General features: G+C 36.3%; 1 protein-coding gene across 3 annotated transcripts in view; it reads right to left on the reverse strand.

Moving 5' to 3' along the window:
* Cplane1 (ciliogenesis and planar polarity effector 1) overlaps positions 1–21,907 on the reverse strand; it is a 134,985-nt gene that overhangs the window by 13,359 nt on the left and 99,719 nt on the right. For 2 of the 3 annotated variants that reach the window (XM_010605485.2, XM_010605483.2), the window contains exons 45-52: positions 20,679–20,855; positions 16,793–16,823; positions 15,997–16,128; positions 12,890–13,055; positions 8,289–8,347; positions 7,696–7,863; positions 6,054–6,178; positions 3,936–4,025 (exon numbers count right to left, since the gene is read on the reverse strand). In XM_010605485.2, coding sequence (XP_010603787.1) covers positions 3,936–4,025; positions 6,054–6,178; positions 7,696–7,863; positions 8,289–8,347; positions 12,890–13,055; positions 15,997–16,128; positions 16,793–16,823; positions 20,679–20,855 — 948 coding nt within the window. The remainder of the gene's footprint in view (positions 1–3,935; positions 4,026–6,053; positions 6,179–7,695; positions 7,864–8,288; positions 8,348–12,889; positions 13,056–15,996; positions 16,129–16,792; positions 16,824–20,678; positions 20,856–21,907) is intronic. The other variant, XM_010605486.2, reaches the window with a different exon arrangement.

Raw genomic sequence — 21,907 nt, forward strand, 5'->3', positions numbered from 1 at the left:
TTTTTTTTTTTTTTTTTTTTGTGATGGGTACCGGGGATCAAACTTCGGTCCTTGTGCTTTTGAGGCAGGCAGCAGACCCTCTGAGCTAAATCCCCAGCTTAAAAGAGTTTTTAATTAACAAAGGAAGTTGAAATGCTTTTGCTGTGCCAGCTGATATGAGCATCTCTCTAAATCTGTGAGCATGATTACATCTACTTATCTGTATATTAATGCAGTCTAATATGCTACGAACAGATCCCACTTGATCATGATGTGTAATCTTTTTTATAACATTGTTGAATTTTATTTACTAATATTTAATTGAAGATTGTTACATGACTGCTCATTAGAGATAACTAACTACACCTTGTGGTTTCTTTGGCTTAGGTATCAAGGTGATATTGGCCTCAAAAATAATTTGGAAGAATTCCCTCTTGCTTTATTTGGAGGAGTCTGAAAGGTTGGCAGAATTCAGTTGTAAAGCCATCTGGTCCTGAGTTTTCCTGTACTGAGAGGTTTTAATTACTACTTTAAGTTCTTTATTACTGGTCTGTTTTGGCTGTTTTTTCCTGATTCAACTTTTACAGGTTGTATTTTTCCTGGAATTTATTTGTTTCCTCTACATTACCACATTTGGTGACATATAACAGTCTTTCTATGATCTCTTTTACTTCTAAGGGGTCATGTTTCCATTCTCATTTATGATCTTACATATCTGAATCTGTTCTTATTCTAAGAGTTTGTTCATATTAAAAAAATTCATAGAACTGATTTTTTTCCTTTGGTTTTCTATTCTTTATTTCATTTTTTTTTTCCTATTCTGATTGATCCTTATTATTTCTTCCATTCTGCTAGCTTTGTGTTTAACTTTTTTCCCCTTGTTCCTTTAGGTGTATTGTTAGGTCACTTATTTGGGATCTTTCATTTTTTTTTAATGTTGGCATATGTTGGTATAAATTTCCCCATCTGGCTGGACATGGTGGTGCATTCCTGTAATCCCAGCACTCAGGAGGCTGAGGCAGGAGGATCACAGGGAATTTGAGGCCAGCCTGGAAAACACAGTAAGTTCAAGGCCAAATTGAACTGTACAGGTGAGACATTTGTCTCAAAAAAATAAAAAACAAAACAACAAACCCAGAAAAAAAAATTTTCCCCATTTGAACAGCTTTTGCTATATCTCTGGATTTTTGGCATGCTGTTTCCATTTTCATTTGTCTCAAAATATTTTGTGTATGCATGTAGGTGTGGGTGGGTGGGTGTTATTAAGGCCTTTATACTGAGCAATATCCCTAACCCTTTTAAAATTTTGATACAGGATCTTGCTAAATTGCTGAGTTGCTCAATGTGGCTTGAACTTGTGACCCTCCTGCAGTGCTGGGATTAGAGGCATGTATCACCACATCTGGATTTCAACATATTTTAAATTCCCCTCTGAGATAAACTACTGATTGTTCAGAAACAGGCCATTTAAATTTCCACATGTATGTGAATTTTCCATAATTCTTCTGATCATTGATGTTTAATTTCATCCTACTATGGTAAAAACTAATACTGTGCCTGCTAACTGTGGGCTGGAGATGTGGTTCAAAGACAGATTCACTTCCGAGCACTGCAAAAACCAAAGCAAACCAAAAGCAAAACAAAACTAAACAAAAAACATACTATGATTTAATCCTCTTAAATTTGTCAAGACTTGTTTTGTGGCCTGAAGGAGTATTCTACTGCTATGGGATGGAAAGTTTCATATATATACCTGTTGGGTTCTTTTTGTTTAAAGTGCTAACTACCCCCACCCTGGTATCTGGGATCGAACTTCCGTTTTGTCCATTAATGTTTATATATTTATGTGCTTCTGTATTCCATGTATAGATACTTAATGACATTATGTCCCCTTGATGAATCAGACCCTTTATTATTAAATGGTAACTTTTTTACAATCATTTCTGACAGTTTCTGACTGGAAGTCTATTTTACTGCTATAACTGTACGCACCCCTGCTATCTCTTGGTCACAATTCACATAGCATAGCTCCTCTTCCTTCACTTTCAGTATATATGTGCCAGTGAAAACTTTCTAAGAAGGCAAGTGATATACCAAGAAGCCCCCTGGTAGAAATCAGGCTGGTAGAATGTGCTTGGTTATCAAAGGACAGTAGACAATGCCATCTAGTTTCCTTAAACAGACTGCCAGATAGTGCTTGCAGAGTCTGAGATCAATCAATGAATGATAAAACTAAACCTGTTACTTTCACTTCTAAAAAACATTGCTCATCAACCAGAAATGGTGGTGCACACCTATAATCCCAGAAATCAGGAGGCTGAGGTTGGAGGATCACAAGTTAGAGGCCAGCCTGTGCTACATAGTGAGTTCAAGGTCAGCCTGAATTACATACTGAGACCCTGTCTCAAAAAGTGCCAATCAACCAATCAACCAACCAACCAAATAAACCAAACTAAATCAAAACACTGCTCCTCCTCTTGTACTTCTTGTGAGTGGATCACAGTCTAGCCAAGCATTCAAGCCTGGACTCATACTCAATTTCTCACTCTGAGAAGCAGGATATTCCTGGACAATTAAGAAAACACGAAGGCTTTCTATGGGCAAGGCCTTATGGTGGATCATAACGTACATCAAGAACACAGACCTCTGGATCTCTGGGGCTCTCATAAATAATAAGGTATGAATGATTGTATAATTGGCAACTATTCCTAGGAGTAACACTGGAGGCATTTTATCTGTTGATCAAGACATTTTTTTAGCTATTTCCTTATAAAAATAAAAAATAGTACTCTAGAAAATATTTTACAAAAGATTAAGATGAGAGACTTTGACAGAAAAGATTAAAGATTATAAAATTAAAAGCATAGGAAATCATGTTATTAGTACTCATATTGGTCCTAATGATTAGAAGGTAAGGTTTTAATATATGCATGTGGAAAAGAATGAAAACAGAACCAAAACAGAACTTTTAGAAAATACAGCCATTAAGCTGGGCATGGTGACACATCCCATAATCCCAGCACTGCAGGAAGACAATAAATTCAAGCCCATGCTTGGCAACTTAGTGAGTTAGTGAGACACTGCCTCAAAAATTTTTTAAAGATCTGTGGATGTAGCTCACTATGAATACTCTGGGTTCATTCCCCAGTAACACACACACACACATCCCAAATATAGCCAATGATACTAAATACCAATTGATGAGATAAAAGCACATTAGACAAAGAAATGTACTATCTAAAAGATGGATTTGTTAAGAAAGGATATATGACTGGAGAGAGGCATACCAGCCAGACTAGACTGATTATTTCTATCTCTCATCATTTTTATACTACGTATAAGTTGTTTTCTCTCTAACATCATCCCTACCAAATGTAGTTCTTTTCTTTAAATGGGGATAACTCCATAGACCTCATTAGATTAACATGAAAATTAAGCTCATGAAGACCAGGTGTTAACCCAATGCTTGGCAAAGAGCTGTGCTGGTGAACCTGTGGCGTGCGTGCCACAGCAGGCTGTTTGTACCACTGAAAGCTCCAAAAGGCTCATCATTACTGGCACAGAGTAAGTGTTCTGTAACTGTACTATTTTTATTGTTCTAAGCAGATGTGAAAGTCTCTTAAGTCTCGATGTCCTCAGCTGTAAAGTGGGGATAATGCAATAGTTCTGTTACTTACCAAGGTTATTTTGCACATCTGCATGGTTACAGTTTGTATTTTGTAGGTGAGAAAACTGAGGCTGATATAAATGGGGTCAGAAATCTGCCCAAGGTTACAGAGTCAGCAATGAACGAGAACTGCAGATAAGCTAACTGCAAAGCCTCCTCTCTGAAGTACTGCACTGCAGAAAAATCATACTCTTCATTCTGAAACCTGTATTTGAAACTTCCAGCAGTGATTTAAAATTGTTCAAAACTTAGTATTAACTCTAAGAACCTTCTATTCTTTATCCCTTACCTTTCCTGAAGGTAACTGGAGACTGTATAGCTTTCCTTACTGCTGCTTTGGTTTCACCCACACTCTTCTGGATGGTAAAAGTGGCAGTTCCTAGAAAGCAGACACGACTGTTTAACCTCCCATATGCAGCCATGTTTTTTTTCTTTTTTTTCTTTGGTACCCGGAAAGTCAGGGACATAGTAAGCCCATAAGCAGTAAACGCCTATATAAAATGCCAAGTTAACTTCTATCAAGAGAATGATTAAGGTTTCTTTCTGTTTTGCAGTATTGGAGATAAAACCCACCTATTAATATCCTTGAACAATAATTTGTTCATGTATACCTATTTGGAGGACAAAAAAAGCTAAAAAGTCATTTTTTTCACTTGTTCCATTTTTCAAGTATTTCATTTGTTCAATGTGGGGGTAATGTAGGGATGAGGAAGAGAATAATGCTATACCCTAGGAATTTAGTCTATTGGGGACTTAAAAAGTTTACAAGCAACTAGAGCATAAGACATTGTTGTGCTCCAAGCGGGGTATAAAGAATGTGATAAGGGCTCACAAGACAGAAAAAATAACTATTTTAGTCACCATTTATCACTAGTTTTCACAACAAATATGTATTAGCCTCAATTCAGAAATGATAATGGAGAATTTATAACTGAATATATCAAGTTCAAAGAATTAAGATCAGCAATGTCTTCAAAGACACAGAAATAAATGATACTTATTCATAAACCCTAGAATTTCACCTAAGGAATGGGAGTACAAAAGCATGGTGTATGGTTGGTGAGCTGTAATGCATCCCTGGTGACATGGGGAGAGGAGGTAAAGGAAGCAGGAAGAACAGTTGGAGGATGGTATGAAGGCCAGGCAGAAGGTCTGGACCACTGCAGGCTTTTGAGCCATAGCAGTGAACACGGCCACACAATCCCAGGGAGCAGGGAGAGGGCCAGAGGGTGGCCGAGGCTGCCGCAGGCAGAGTGAAAGGTGACAATGAAGGCCTCACGTGGGACAGACACAAGAGGAAGACATATTTCCACGTAATCCAAGCCTTTCTCACCAGACATTAAGAAACCAAGATTCAGGGCTTTAAAACTTGGCCAATTTGGGAGAATTTATTCAATTTTGGGAAATACATCAAGTGTGAAAAAAATTTTTTAAAAGAAAGCATGGTTCATTACTTTGAATTCTAGTTTAAAAAGAGCAGTATTTTCTTGCTGAAATTTGATAATCAGAAGCAAGAGTTAAATTTTATCAAAAGGACCAGAATTCAGGGAATTTCTATATTCTGAATTGAGTCAACATACTGAGGTAACAGGTTCCAAGTGTATAGATTCTGGACCCAGGCTGGGATTAAATTTTTCACTTTACTACTTCTTAGCAGTTGTTATTTAACCTTTCTCTGTCTTGGTTTCCTCATCTTTAGAATGAGAACATAATAGTATCCAAGTCAAGGGTTGTAATTAAAGAGCATAAACAGAACTTGGCACATAAGTTAGTTACTAGAATTTTCAACATTTCACATTTGTACTACATTATCATCTATCTTTGTACATTTTTAGTGTACAGGCATTCTACACATAAATGTGGTCTACTTTAGTAATCAAAACCCAAATATAGTAAAATTAATTAAGAAAAGCTAGCTATAAATAACAGATACATCTCCAAATGTGGAAAAGGATGACTACTTCTTTACCAGATATATAAAAGAAGATTTCCCAGTAACTTACAACAAATTCCTGTTCAACTTCCATTACAAAAAGGCAATTAGTTTAAAAAGATTCACAGGGCCTTTCTTATTTCAAAGCAAAAAATAGTATCATGATATAGCAAAGTCTTTTACTAATGCCTTAGAGTCTGTTGAAATCAGAATCCCTTTTTACTAAGATTTATAGCTTTTCCTAATGAAACCGCAACACTGGAGATAAGAAGGGACAGGTACTGATCACACTAGATAAAAGAGCTGTAAATGGGGAGGGGAAGAAGAGTTGAAGGGAAGGGAGCAGAATGGGAAAAAAGAATTAAGACATATTATGTACAGGCAAAAATTCCTTATTATGAATGTGATCATTATGTATGGCAAATATGTACTAATAAAAATAAACTACCCCCCCCCAAGACCTTTAAGTTTTACCATGTGGCCGAAGTGAGCCCTGAGGTTGTCCAAGAGGTTTCCTTGTATGGGTATAACTTGATTTGGATACATATCTGACTTTTCCAGGTCGATTTATTGGAAAATTGTGTTCATGTTGATTCTCTCTGAAGCAGAAATTACACTATTATTATATCCCTAGAATGTCACATCAGTGATAAAATTTAGTATTTCAACAAGCTCATATTATAGCCCAGATTAATATATTTACTTAACACTATTCTGTACCTGTGTTACATTTGTTGATAACCCACAACAAATTATTGTCATTCCTATCTCAAACTTAATTCATTTTTTCAAAGAAACTGCTTTTAGTTATCTCACTACCCATTTCAAATTCTCCATATATTTGGCAGTTATTTAGGTACTTAATCACTTGCTTCATTCTAATCACCTGCTTAATTCTGAAAAAGATTCAAAGAGAACTTTTGGTATTTTGAGTAAATGCCATAGCAACCACACAGGTGAACTGATTATATCTGAATCTGTACTGGTAGCATTTCTTATAGCCTTATAAGTTATGTGATTATGTTTATAATTCTAATCTTTACTTTGTTAAAGGTGGTAATTTTTAACAAAGTGTCACGCTTATAGCACAGATCATCATGAGACCTAACTCTGCATATCTGTTTGCCATATATAGGAAACTTTAAAACTGGATACTTTAACATTCTATATTTAATTTACTTCCGCCTGATGGACTTATATCCAAAATTTAAGGTGAAATATACAACAGTGCCACACTGGATGAATATAACTAGGCAGGGCAGGGAGGGCAGCAGCAGGAGAAATGGCCAACTGCTGGGGGCTGACTGTTCTGCGAAGACCATGGGTGAAGAAACAGGATATAGTTAGGAGGAAATAAAAGAAGCAAAGCTTAACATAAAGTGTTATGTCTTGTCTACATGTCTCCTCAAAACCCCATGGGCTTACAGCTTGGGGGTTTTTGGAAGTGGCTGATCTAAGTTGTGTGAACTTGGATTATAGGTACATGATCCCTTGATCACTAAATTAGCCCACTGATTGGTTTAGCATAGTTTGGCCTGTGGGTAACACCACCCAAAATGCTTGTAGCCTGGATGACATAAAAGGGAAACGGAGGCTTATTGCTGCTTTGCTTTGCTGCTTGCTCCTGTTGCTTCCTGCTTACCCTGCTATGGACTGTTTCTCCTCTGCCATTCCCCTCTGCCTCCCTACCCTGGAGCCAGCTAATTGTGGTCTAAAACCTCTACAAACTATAACCTAAAATAAAATTTCCTTTTTTTTTTTTTGGTACCAGGGATACAGTCTCCTCCTTTAACTTTGGGTGTTGGGTATTTTGCCTCAGTATTAAGAAAAGTAACTGACATTAAAGAAAAAATAAGACTGAACAGATATAGAATTTTGTACTTCAGGTGTCTTGAAGTGCTTTGTTCAGTATAGTTAGATATGCCATAGCATTTTGCCTTTTCCTTTCTTGAGTCTATAAATTATATTATAAAGTCCTCATAATTATAGGGCTATGACTTTTCATTTTGTCATCATGACTTTAAGCAAGGTAGACGCAATACACTGAATTTGGTTCGCAAAAGTCTCAACAGGCCTCTCATTATTTTGCCAAATGACATGCCTAACTTTGTCTTACCGCCTAGGAGAAGGGCAGCGTTGCTGTCCACAATGCTGAACAGTGCTGGGTTTGTTAGACAAAGGTTTCTGTGTAGTTGCTGGTAGATGTGCTGACTCTGACAGTAGTTCATTCATCAGACTGTATGCTTGTGAGAGTCTCTGACTATAGTGGTTAGAGAGTAGCAATCTTTAGAAGAAACAAATAAATTAATTAAACATCATTTATTCAATCACTTTCATTTCATATTTCTAGAGGGGACACAGTGCTTTTGCTTTTTCAATGTTTTTCAAGTCCTGTTCATCAGATATCTGAAGCCATTATGCAGTATAGAGTATTGTTAAAGGAGACTATGGTACGGACTTTGAGGCATTTCCTCAATGTACATACATAGCTGGGTTGAGAAAGGGAGAACTGCAGAAATAGGTCATAAAAACTGAATGGCACAAATAATATTTTTAAGCAAATTCTGAAATAAGGCTAACAATAAGATCTCCAATAATTTTCTATTTATTGACCAGAAGAACTTCTGTAAACAGTGCAATTCTGAAAGCACAGTCTATGCCCTGGGCAAGAGGTAGAGAGAATGCCCAAGGCACAGCTACCAAACTTACCTGTCTTTTTCATGCTTCATCTTTTGTCTCAGCCTGATTTCCCTTGAAGTCATGTAAAACTGCAAAAGAAATATCCAGTTAATTCATTACTGTTCAGTCCAAATAATTAAACCATTAAACATAAGTCAGTTATTTAGGAAACAATATAAAACAGTGTCATATCTGATAAAGCTTTCTATCCTTATACAAAATATGAAAATGTTAAATTATGTAATTAATGTAATATCTAGGTTAATAAATGAAATATAAAATGTATTTTACTAGTTAATATATTATGTGAAAAGAGAAGAAATTTACTGAGCTATATACAAAACAGAAAATAATATTTTAGGGATGAAGACACCCAAAGCTTATAAATAATCATGTGATTAATCTCATTAACAGGCTGGCTGAAAAAGCAGAAATAACCTTTTTTTGGTACTGGGATTGAACTCAGATCCTTGCGCTTGCAAGGCAGGCCACCGAACCGCTGAGCTAAATCCCCGGCCCCAGAAATAACATTTAAAATAATCATTTTAATACTGTAAAATGTTTACCAAAAATCTTTTGTAGTGAGTTCACTGTGACTTGTAAATACAGTGGTATCTTGGTTCACAAATGCTATTATTTGCAAATGATCTGGTTCACAAACAGAAGCATTTAGCAAAATTTTGTTATTGCTTTCAAACTCTGCATCAGGTAACTAAGACGACATAGTCATCTTTTCCAGAATTGTAGAACAAATTAAATTTGTAAACAGAGGTATCACTGTATTTCAAAATATATTTACCAAGAAGGAAAATGAACAAATGTCAGTTATTTTGGAAAATTAAGAATTACTGTTGTGGGCTGGGGATTTGGCTCAGTGGTGCTGCCACCTGCCTCACAAGTTCAGGGTCTGCAGTTCGATCCCTGGTACCAAAAAAAAAAAGAGAGAGAGAGAATTACTGTTGTAGGGCTGGAGATGTAGCTCAGTGATACAGCACTTGCCTTACAAGTTCAAGGCCCTGGGTTTAATCTCCTTCACCATACCAAAAAAGAGAAAAAAAAAGGAAGGAAAGAAGGAAGGAGGGAGGGGGAATTATTTTGAGTTGCATGCATCTTTTAATACATAATTATGTTTGTAAAAAAGGGCATCCAGAAGTAAATTCACTTTCGGAAGATGCTAAAGAAAAATAGTCTACAACAAACTAAAGATCTTGCTGATTTCAAAGCAAGTGAAAATTTTAATCATATTAACTCATTAATCCCATACCTTCACCCCAATAGAAGCTAAAAATAACCAAGTGTTTATGAAATTGAGCATGACATCACAAGGCCTATGAACCAAACAGCTCTTATGCCTTTGGACACAATTCTAACAATCTTGAGTATTCACTTAGCTGACAGGGAAGGTGGAATTTGAATTCATCCCTCATGGGCCAGGGGAACACACACACACGCACACGCAGTAATATAAACACACTTTAACATTCTGGCCATGTACCTCAGGTAGTTCTGAGGTTCCTTATCTTGTCTGCCAAGCTTATCAAGAAAAATGTTAATTTAGCACCAATATACTCTTTTGAATAAATTACATATTTTAAATAATAGTTCACCTACTGCATCGTGTGGAGCTTAAACAGGACAACCTTACTTGGAAAATTCACTTACAGAATTTGTTCTCCAAGAAATGCTTTAAAAGTCAAGTGCCATTATATTTCATTTTATTTCAGATTACAAAGTAAGATATAAACTATAATCAATCAATCTAGTGCTATTTATCTAGTACTAGGGATCAATCTTGGGACCTTGCGCTTAATCCCCAGTCCCAAATGTAATTTATTTATCATCTAAATATAATTTTTAACCTTCACGTTAAAATCAGGAACAAGACAAGGATGCCCACTATCACCACTCCTCTTTGATATAGTTCTGGAAACATTAGGCACAGCAGTTAGACAAGAGAAAGAAATTAAAGCAATAAAGATAGATAAGGAAGAAGTTAAATTGTCATTATTTGCTAATGATATGATACTCTACATTGAAGAGCCAAAAAATTCCACCAAAAGACTCCTAGACTTAATTGACACTTTTAGCAGAGTAGCTGGATACAAGGTCAACACTCAAAAATCAATAGCCTTCTTGTACACAAATAACAGACTCACTGAGAGAGAAATTAGGGAAATAATTCCTTTCACAATAGCATCCCAAAAAATGAAGTATCTAGGAATCAATCTAACAACAGAAGCAAAAGACCACTACACTGAAAATGACAGCAATCTGAAAAAAGAGATCGAAGAGGATATAAGAAAATGGAAAGATATCCCCTGCTCCTAGGTAGGAAGAATCAACATAGTGAAAATGGCCATACTACCAAAACTGCTATCCAGATTCAATTCAATGCCAATTGAAATTCCAACACTATATTTCACAGAACTAGAAAAAAGAACCCAAAAATTCATTTGGAACCACAAGAGACCTAGAATAGCAAAAACCATCTTAGGCAACAGACACATGGCAGCGGGTATAACAATTCCCAATTTGAAACTATACTACAAAGCCACTGTGATAAAAACAGCATGGTACTGGCAAAGAAAGAGGCCTGAGGATCAGTGGAACAGACTGGAAGACACAAAAACAAACCCAAATATACTCAACTACCTCATCTTTGACAAAGGAGCTGACCATCCTCAGTGGAGGAAAGATAGCCTCTTTAATAAATGGTGTTGGAAAAACTGGATTTCAACCTGCCACAGATTAAAACTAGACCCTTATCTTTTACTATGCACTGAAGTAAAATCCAAGTGGATTAAAGATCTAAATATTAAAACAGAAAAATTAAACTTTCTGGAAGATAAGTTAGGCAGAACTCTGGAAGACATTGGCATAGGAAAACACTTTATGAACAAATCCTCAGTAGCACAAGAACTAGCAGAAAGAATCAACAACTCTGATTGTATCTTATTAAAAAGTTTCTGTACTGCAAAAGAAACCATCAACAGAACTAAGAGACGACCTACAATGTGGAAAAAAATTTTTACCAGCTGCTCCTCAGACACAGGACTATTATCTAGAATATATAAAGAACTCAAAACAATCAGCCCGCCCAAATATAAAGACCCGATTCAAAAATGTGCTTCTAAAATGAACAGATATTTCTCAAAGAAGTAAAAGTAGCAAGTAAATATATGAAAAAATGTTTCATATCACTGTTCATTCAAGATGCAGATGAAAACAACACTGAGATTCCACCTCACCCCACAAAGAATGACTGCTATCAAGAAATCAATAACAAATGTTGGCAGGGTTGTGGGGAGAAAGGAACCCTTCTCCATTGTTGGTGGGAGTGCAGACTGGTGCAACCACTATGGAAATCCATATGGAGATACCTCAAAGAGCTGGGACTAGAGGTTCCATTTGACCCAGCCATCCCTCTGCTGGGAATCTTTCCAAAAGAAAGGAATCATATCACCTTGATATGTGCACACCTATGTTTATAGCGGCACAGTTTGTAATAGCTAAATCTTGGAAACAGCCCATTTGCCCATCAGTTGGAAATTGAATAAAGATGTGTTTTCTATAAAATGGAATACATAAAGAATGAGGAATTAGATTCATTCATAGGAAAATGGATACATATTGAGGATATACTCCTAAGTGAAATAAATAAGTCACACATGTGTAAATACCGAATAATTTCTCTGGTGTGAAAAGGTATAATAGTACATAAGATCCTAATGAGATAACTGACCATGTGAAATGGGAAGAAAAGGGCTAAAGGTGTAGGGAAAGTGGGAAGGGTAGGGGAAAGGTAATAAGGGAAAAAAAAAATAGGAGAAAATGAAAAAATGGAAATAAAGTGTTTGTAAATGGGGAGGCGAAGAGGTATTGAAGGGAGGGCACGGACAAGGGGAAAAAAATGAGAACCAAGACCTGTCATGTAGAGGTACAAGATCTCAATAGTGAATATAATTGTACTGTATACCTAAAATGTACCAATAAACTCAATAAAAGAAAAAAATATATAATTTTTATAGTAATGTTATTAACAAAGTAACTACTTTTTTCACCTTTTGAAGGCAAAAAAATACTCTTGATCTGGCCCTGGGATGTCCATATTCAGGGCTCAGCAAATAAATGCTGACGTTTTAATTGGTATTTTTAAAAAAACCACACACACATACACATACATAGAAGTGCCACTGTTCTTGCTGGCACATGATTACCCCATAATTTTTATTTTTTGTATTCTTTGTACGTAACTTATAGATAGAAAATCAAGTTTTGAAAATGCTTTTAATAGACACAGTCAGTTGTTCATTTTGCCACTGACTCTCATTGAAAATTAAATAACTGGTCTCCCAATCTCTCAACCTCCTTATCTGTTTAAAATGCTGCAACCAATATTAGCCAGAGGGAAGCAAGAAATTTGAAATTGTTTAGTAAACAGTGTGCACAATATCCTGCTACATGGTTGTTAAGATGATTTCTTAACCTTTCTTGACTTATGTAAAATGGTGATGGTTCTATCTTCCAATAAAAAAGGCATTCAAGTTATGTTAAACTTTTTCTGAGTGTTGGCTAGGAAAAGCTATACAAACCCCATGACAATTCCATTACCCTTGATACTGCAGACTTACTGGACTGCCTCTGGGGCAGAAAGGACTGTGTTCTCGCCCTCTCTTTTCTGCCAGCTGATTTAAATATTCTGCCATTCTTTCTTTCCTTTTTCTTTTCATCCAAACTCGAATTTCTCTTCTCTCTTTATCAGTTCTTTGTGGACAGCTGCCAGAAGAATGTGGAATCCTGAAAAATTTAATGGGTAAAGCATCACTTGCTTTTAAATTTATGATGCAGATAAGAAGTATCATAACTAAATAAAACTATTTATGTGGAAAGACTGTCCCATTTTGAAAGGAATACACACTTATACACTCTAGTTATCATGCTGCATTTGTTCTCTGAGCTTCAAAGAAAATGGTCTCATTGATCCCTGGTACCAAGAAAAAAAAAAAGAAAAGAAAAAAAGAAAATGGTCTCAGAAGGGGCACAAGTTCACTGTAACATTTGCTTCAAATTATTTCCCTCTTTAAACTCTCTTACCTTTATCTTTTCTTAACTCTCAAAACACTATACAACCTCATATATTGGTTCCCTTTTCTGTTCATGACTTCAAGTACTAATATATGGTCTGTTCTGAACTTGCTTATTTATGATCTACTCCATGGACTATCTCAGTCACTTCCAAAACTTATGCACAGAGGTGACTTCTGAGCTGTTCCGGATCTACCCCCATCTTCAGACCTGTATCACATTTTCCTCAGATCAACTGAGTTAACTAACCAGGGCAGGAATGCTGTGACTGGCCTATTTCTGCAAACTCTGAAGAGGATACTGGCTTGAGGCCTTATCATCAACCTGGATGAAATATTCTTAGAGGTATGCTGCATTCTGAGACCTTGTTTACCCAACTCTTTCCTTCCTTCTTTCTCGTGGCCATGTGCCCAACAAATCTCCTATCCATCAATCTCCTGTCCATCAATCCCATCTTGGCTTCTGCTTCTCATGGGGTCTAAACTAATGCAAGTGGTGCTACTGAGATTCTGGTACTAGTGGTACTAGTGGTAATCTGGGAAAGTGGGTGCTTGGAGATGGGCATTGGGGGCAGATGCATCAACCATAGTGTGAAGAAGACACCATGTGAGATAGAAGACAGGTCATAGACACACACAGTTTCTATTTTGAACACTTACTGTCATTCTCAGAGTTTGGACTGTAGAACGTGCCAGGAAGTAACCAAATAAAACCACCAAGAATCTAATATGCTTGCCTGGTGGACATTTTACATGCGTTGTCACAACTTGTTACTAAAAGACAAGTGTGTCCTCTTAACTGAGAAAGGATTCTGGGACACCTATGACTAGTTTCCCCTGGAACTTACCCACATGAACCTTTCCCTTTTGCTGGAATAAATTATGGTCATATAAATATGACTACAGTATATGCCAAATTTTGTGAGCCCTCCTAGCACAATGCTGCTCCTAGGAGTGATCTTGGGGCTCAACCAATACAGTCAGACCCACAGCCTGCACTACAGTCCGATCCCCATCATAGCTGGTTCTCATCTTGTATGGCTCCATCCCTTTCCCTTCATGAGCATTTCTCTAAATAAAGCTCTTGTTCATCTAAATCCCATCTTGGCATCAGCTTCTCAAGGATTTAAAACTGATTTTTACCAATTGAATACTCTCCTGGTACCTTATGTCTTAAACCAAATTCTTCAACTTGCTAAAGAAATCCCCATTAATTTAGTCATCCAAAAAAAAAAATCTATCACTCTCACCTCTTGACAGACTCCAGTGTTTTCTCAGCCCTGTGACTTGCACTCTCCACTAGGAGCACCTCATTCCCAGACTCTGAAAGTAAAGTCTTCTAACTGACTCCCAGTTCAGGCTGAGAGCCTTTGCTGACTCCCCTGCTGTCTGCCAATGAGGCAAACTCAGCAAGTGTCCCTGGTCCTAGTACTGTCTTGTCCCACTGTCCCTTCTATGCACAAACTCTAGCCACATCCAACTCCTGCCCTCACCATCACTGTAACACTGCACAGGATACTCTGCCTGGAATATCCTTCCTCTCAGTTAGCAGCCATTAATAGACTAGAATTTCTCTTAATCCTTTGAGATACAGATCAAATTCTTGAACCACTGAAGCTGCCTTCTCTGACTTTCTTCCTATAGCATACTCATATAACTTGGTCTTAACAGTTTATCTCCATTCAAGAGCAGAAAACAACTTTTATTTTTATTCTAATTCTTGACATTTCATAGACTACCGGTGAAATATTTATAACATGATCATTAACTTCAGGAAAAAAAACAACAACAAGGAGTTAACTAAATATACTAGTTTAGAAAGTTAAGATTTACATGGTTGTAATACAAGGTCATAACAGAGCAGACAGTTCCACTAAACTAACAGAAACTCTTTCTTTCGTCTTTTCTTGGTGCAGTATTTTCAGGTAACAACACTGTAACTAATTATAGTGCACTGCATTTTCATTGAAGCAGTAGTAAGTAGAATTGAACTAGGAAATAGATAAATCCTGTAGGTTGATTACTTTATATAAGCAAACCAAGAGGAGAATTTCAGGGAAGCATGAGTAGGAGAGTTAGCCAGCATTCTTTCAATTTAGTAAGAACTGTGAGAAAAATTTTAATGTAATGGTCCACAGCAATATTTATATATTATAAATATATCCTAAGGGTAAATATTTAGGATAAAGTACCATGAGCTAAATTTTTTTTTTTTTTTTTTTTTTTTTTTTTTTTTTTGGGTCTAAACCTTGTGCTTGAGGTAGGATAGCTCCACTGGCCCTTTATTTATTTATATATTTATTTTTTACCATAAGCTAAAATATTCATTACTTTTAATAAGCAACAGGGTTAACTGTATGTTGTACATACAGAGGGAAAGCTCACAGATGTGCTATATTAACTAAATAAACCAGCCATCCACTGGAGAAGCTTTACATTTATTTCATAAAAATTACACTAAAATGTGGCCAACTTTAAATATTCTTGAACTAGAAACATTTTAAGTGGGTTAAGAGTGAATTATTTAGTAGCTAAGGGTGCAGCTCAGTGGTGGAGCATGTGCTTATTAGCATTCATAAGGCAAGAGGTTCCATCCTCAGCACCCAAAAACAAAATCAAATAATGAAATGAAAGGAAATATCTTCAATGATTACCTAGAGATGCTCCGAACCTGTTGTTCTGTTAAGCCAAGCTCTTCACTGGAAACACCACAGTTAGTTATGAGGTCATCAATAATGTCTGCAATATCAGTCAGTCCAGTCATCTGGAGTGGATCTACTGAAACACTTTAATTACAAATGTAATTTGAAAATTATAAGTCGCCATCTATAACTTAATTACAAGCAAAATTGAACATAAAAAGCTAGGCCTTTAAGAGCATAAATTTGAAAATGGTAAACATGCATCTACTCTCTTACTTCTGCAATTTTGTTATTTCTTAGAAGAAAAGCACACTCATCAATACAGTGGGGACCCTTGACTTTTGTAACTAAGTCAATACTGCTGACATCTGGATGTTTACCTGTGTACATGCTATAGCTAACAAGAGGCATTAACCTAGTTAACCCAAGTTATTCATATGTCCGGCTGGTTGTAACTTGAGAGTCCACTGTAATTGATGATTTCACAGGCGCTTTAAAAAACTCTTTAGGCCCATGAGAAGACTTGTGTGAGTTTTATCTGCTAAACTTTAATGGATATTTAGTAAAACAAAATGTAGCAAATGTAGTTTATACCACTGTAATCACCTATGTTATAATAGCAAGGGATATGATGTAACACTTTTTAGTTTCTTAAAACACTACATTCCCAGTGGAAATTTAATATATTTTTTTACACCACAAACATACGTGTAATCTCAAAGTTCATGTTCATAAGAACAAAGTCTCCAAAACATATACTTATATCCAAATTTAAGTAAACTAATGAATTAGTTCTTAAAATATTTACCTCTCAAATAATTCATCATTGTTATTCATACCTTAAAAAAGAAAAAATATTATTAATAAAAATTTAGGTCAGTATTTTAATTTTCAAATATTAATCAAATTTAGAAATTATATAACCACAAACAAATATTTTGAAACCTCTAAATTGCTTTAAAGGTACATATGTACATCATATTTAGCCTGCTGTTAAATATACTATTTAGTATTAAATATTGTCTAAGATTATATTTCTATCCTGTAAACTCTATAGAATATATTTCATTTTCTTTATCCAGTCTCCTGTTGATGGGCAATTGGGCTGCTTCCAAGTTTCAACTATTACAGATTGTGCTGCTATGAACATGGGTGCACATGTATCACTGTGGTATATTTCTTTTAATTATTTTGGGAAGATACTCAGCAGAGGAATACCTGGGTCAAACAGACCTTCCAATCCTAGTTCTGTGAGGTATCCCATAGTGATTTCCACAGTGGTTGCACCAGTCTGCACTCCCACCAGCAGTGGAGATGTGTTCCTCTTTTCCCAGAGCCCAGCCAGCATTTGTCACTGGTTGATTTCATGATAGCAGCCATTCTTTCTGGGGTGAGGTGGAATCTCAGTGTTGTTTTCATTTGCATCTCTTGAATGACCAGTGATGTTGAACATTTTACCTATGTTTATTTGCTATTTCTACTTCTTTGAGAAATGTCTAATGATGTGAAATAGGAAAAAAGGGGAAATGGGGAAGGGGAAATGGGAAGGGTAGGGGAAAAGAAAGACAGGAGTGGAACTGACATGAAAAAAAGAAAATATGGAAATGAAATCTTTGTAGATAGGGAGGGGTAGAGGGAAGAGAGGGCAGGGGAATGGGGAAAAAATAAGAACCAAGATGGATTATGTAAAGGTGCACATTTCCAATGAGGAATGTCATTACACTGTACACCTTAAATGTATCAATAAAAATCAATTAATTAAAAAAAATTTATTTCAGAAATACAATTCTTCTTTGCTTAGAATAGTTATGGCCTGCATCTAAATGTCCCTGCAAAGCGTCATGCAGTTATAGGTAGGGCTTTTTAGAGGTGGTTGGATCTAGGCTGTGTGAATGTGAATTAAGGGTATGTGGTACTGGATTAGTCCACTAACTTGTTTACCATAGTTCTGGGTGTAGATAATGGAAGCCACCCTCTGCGTATGGGTGGCAGCGCCCAAAGGCTTATAGCCTGGATAGAATAAAAGGAAAAGGGAGGCCTGTTGCTGAGGGTTGATGCCTGGTGCCTCCTGTCTGCTTTGACATGGACTCTTTTCCTCTGCAGTGTCCATCTGCCATGCTGCCCTTCCTTGGAAATAGCCTATTATGGACTGAAACCTCTACAAACTGTGAGCTAAAATAAACCTTTCCTCCTTTAATTTGTGGGTATTGGGTATTTTGTCTCAACAGTGAGAAAAGTAACTAAGAGAGACAGAGTTCTGTAGTCCAATATACTTAAAAACAAAATAAACAGTTAACTTTGGTGATTTGAAAATAATACATTGTGAAAAATACCTAATTTGAGCCCAAAAAGCAATTTACTTGAACAGGACTCAAAGATTGGTTTTTAATCCTTCTCCAAAATGAACCATATATCTTTAAGCAATACAATAAGATCTTAAATACATTTAACTCTGAAAGGTAAGTTGATATAGGGAAAGTGTTCTGAAATTGCATCTCAAAAAAATTTCTTGTTTTACTAAACTAAGATAAACTAAACCTGTCCATAAGATTTATATACCCGTGTTTTAATATGAAATAATTTTTGCTTTTCTAAGCATATATTTTTATTTACAAGTTTTTTTATCTTTGTTCTTAGAATGAGCATATGTGAGTTCTTAATGGCAATTAAATAAATAAATTTAGCTAGGAGGGAGATATTTCACATACATCTAACATGATAGCAACAATAATAATACAACTTCTAGCTTTTTGCTTAGGAGAAAAGATACTTCTCCTAAGAGAGGGTCCACTAAGAAGGCACTCTGCGTGACCCTCCTGGCCTATTCATGAAGGCAGCTTGAAGGATTCCTTCTAGCACTGTCTGGGCTGATGAGCGAAGTGGGTGTGATTATTCACAGACATGATGACCACTCGGGTAAAGAATTGACGTTTTAGTCATCAAACATAGTTACTCTTCCTTCTGCTGTTAGGAACCCTTGCACACAAGGTCAAAGCCACAGTATCTACAAATCTGGGCACAACTTGTCAAACCTAGTCAAGTTTAATACTTCCAAATCACTACTACTAAAAGAGAGTATCTTTCTGCAGAACTCTGGTAACAGGGGCAGCTTAAATGAACAGCTTTATGTTTAAAGATAAACTGTCTTACATGATAGAGTTTAGGGCCTCTGGTCCCTGACAAAGATCCTCCTCAATTTAATTACTGTTAAGAAAAGCCTCTAGCTGGGCATCATGGAGCACATCTGTAATCTCAGCACTTAGGAGGCCGGATGACTGCCTCGAGTTTGAGACCAGCCTGAATTATACAGGGAGATCCTATCTCAAAGAAAAAAAAAACAGCCTTAACTACTGAAAGAAAAAAATGACAATGATGAGAGTACAGATTAACTGAATAAAAACTGTGATTAGTAGAAATGAAATAGTGTTCTTGCACCAAAAAGCTGGAAATGTTATATTTAAACAAATTCCTTTAAAAACAGTTACACAGTCTATTATTCATTTTCAAACTACTTTTGGAACTCTTGTGACTGCCTACATAGATGATTTATTAAACACAAATTAATCAGCTTTATTCCTTAATAACTGACTCCTTACTTTTTTTTTTTTTTTTTTTTGGTACCGGGTATTGATCTCAGGTCCTTGTGCTTGTGAGGCAGGCGGCGGAACCACTGAGCCAAATCCCTGGCCCTGATTCCTTACTTTTAATTCCAAACATTGACACTCAGCCTGGTTATTTACTTCATGTATCAGAAGAACCTCTGAATATCCTATGGCTACTACCAAAAATTAAAGCTATTCTCAGTGAATAAATTATTTGCCACTAAGAATATTAAGAGAAATGTACTAAGAAATGGAAGTTAATTGCAAAAGAAGAAAATCTAAGCTATTTTTGATCATTAAAGCAAGGAAAAGGGGCTGGGGATTTAGCTCAGTGGTGCTGCACCTGCCCCACAAGCACAAGGTCCTGAGGTTCAATCCCAAGTACAAAAAAACAAAAAAATAAACAAAAAAGGCACAAGGAAAAGTCAATACCTTTTTCTAAATTGCCAACTTTACAGAAAACACCCATGAGGTGAACTAAATATCTTCATTTTATAGGAATACGATTTCTTTCTAAGTTTCTAATCATACATTAACTCCTAGAGAAAAACATTTTAATGTATTTACTTTTATAAGTGTTACATGGTAAATAGTGTACTTTATTATTCACATGACAAACCTGTATTCGGTAGGACTAAAGAATGCTACTTTTAATTGCCACTTACCAACTAAACCTAAGTTTCAATACTCTCAACTATGAAACAGGGATAATAATTATATCTTCTTCAGAGGTCAGGCTTAAACAAGGGTCTACACAAAGTGGAGGTGTCTCACATACAATAGAAGCTTAATAAATCTGTATTTGGTTTTCAAGTTAAAATTCAAAGTTCTGATAACTGGGAGGGTTTGAATGTCTCAATTTTTATAAAAATCAAACAGTAATTCTGGGTGCTATATATTTAGTATTAATATATTATACAGATATATGAGTGGCTGAAGTATATTTTGTGAAATTCTTCCTGTGAATGGCACAAGTTTTAACTTCCCCTTCCCGGAAATAAATATTACAAAATGACTTAACAAATCCTTCATAAGTTTATTACCAGGAGCTACAGCTCAGTAAAATACTAATGGAAATAAGAATGTGCACACATGAAACAATACCAGGAGAAGTAACGTTCTGGCCACTGGAAAGGCTGACAGCTGAGTCCGCAGAAGGGAACACACGGGCTTTCTGATTAGAATGATTTTCTGTTACTGAACATTCAGCTTCCGAAGTCTCCTCTTTGTCAGTTTGCTCTTCCTCATCCATGTGAGTTTGGAGATGCACTAATCCAGAGCACATGTTACAATTAAAAGAAAATGGTGAAAAACAATTGAGGAAAAAGCTGTAACGACTGCTAACATCTCCACATGACAACACAGATATATTAGAAGTTTGCAACAGTGCTGGACATGAGTGGCATGTGCCTGTAATCCCAGCATGCAGGAGGCTGAGGCAGGTGGATCGCTGCAAGTTTGAGGCCAGCCTGGGCTACACAGTGAGTTCAAGGCCAGCCTGAAAAACATAGGGAGACCTTGTCTCACAAAAACAAGAACAAGGGCTGGGAATTTAGCTCAGCGGTACCATGCCTGCCTTGCAAGTGCAAGGTCCCGAGTTTGATCCCTGGTATGGGGGAACAAACTAACAAACAAAATAAAAAAACAAACAAACAAAAAACCAGGAAAAAGAAACACCAAAACAGAAAGTCTGTAATATATTTTTCTGATACTTTTATACAGTATAATGAACTAATCTGTTCTCAAATTTCAAATGAAAACTCTCATAGTAAAAAAGAAAGAAAGACAACTTTTAAGAAAGCACAGAAATGATAACGTAAGAACAGGATAAACAGATTTGAAAAGGAAAGAACTTCTAGATACTAAAAATGTAGTCATTAGCTGGGTGTGGTGGCACGCACCTGTTATCCAAGAACTTGGGGGGCAGAGGCAGAAGGATCACCAAGAGTTCGAGGCTAGCCTGGGCTACATAGTGAGTCCAGGGCCAGCCTGAACTACAAAGCAAGACCTGGTCTCAACTCCATCCCCTAAAAAACCCAAAAATGTAGTCACCAAAATTAAAAACATAATGGATAAAGTAGATAGCAAAAAAGACATAGCAGGAAAAAAATTAGTAAATGCCCTGAAGAAATTACCACAAATAGATAATTGAGAGGCAAAGAGGCAGAAATTATGAAAGACTGGTTAAAAGTAATAGTGAGCAGACCTAACAACCTCAAATAGTTTTTAAAATGGAGTAGAAGGAATGCTCGCAAAGATAATGGATAAAAATTTCCCAATGTTAAACCTTCAAACAGAAGAACAATTTCTACTTCAAAAGA

The sequence above is a fragment of the Fukomys damarensis genome, unplaced genomic scaffold (genome assembly GCF_012274545.1).
Source record: "Fukomys damarensis isolate Sample0158 unplaced genomic scaffold, DMR_v1.0_HiC HiC_scaffold_1, whole genome shotgun sequence".
In the NCBI taxonomy this organism is placed as follows: Eukaryota; Metazoa; Chordata; class Mammalia; order Rodentia; family Bathyergidae; genus Fukomys; species Fukomys damarensis.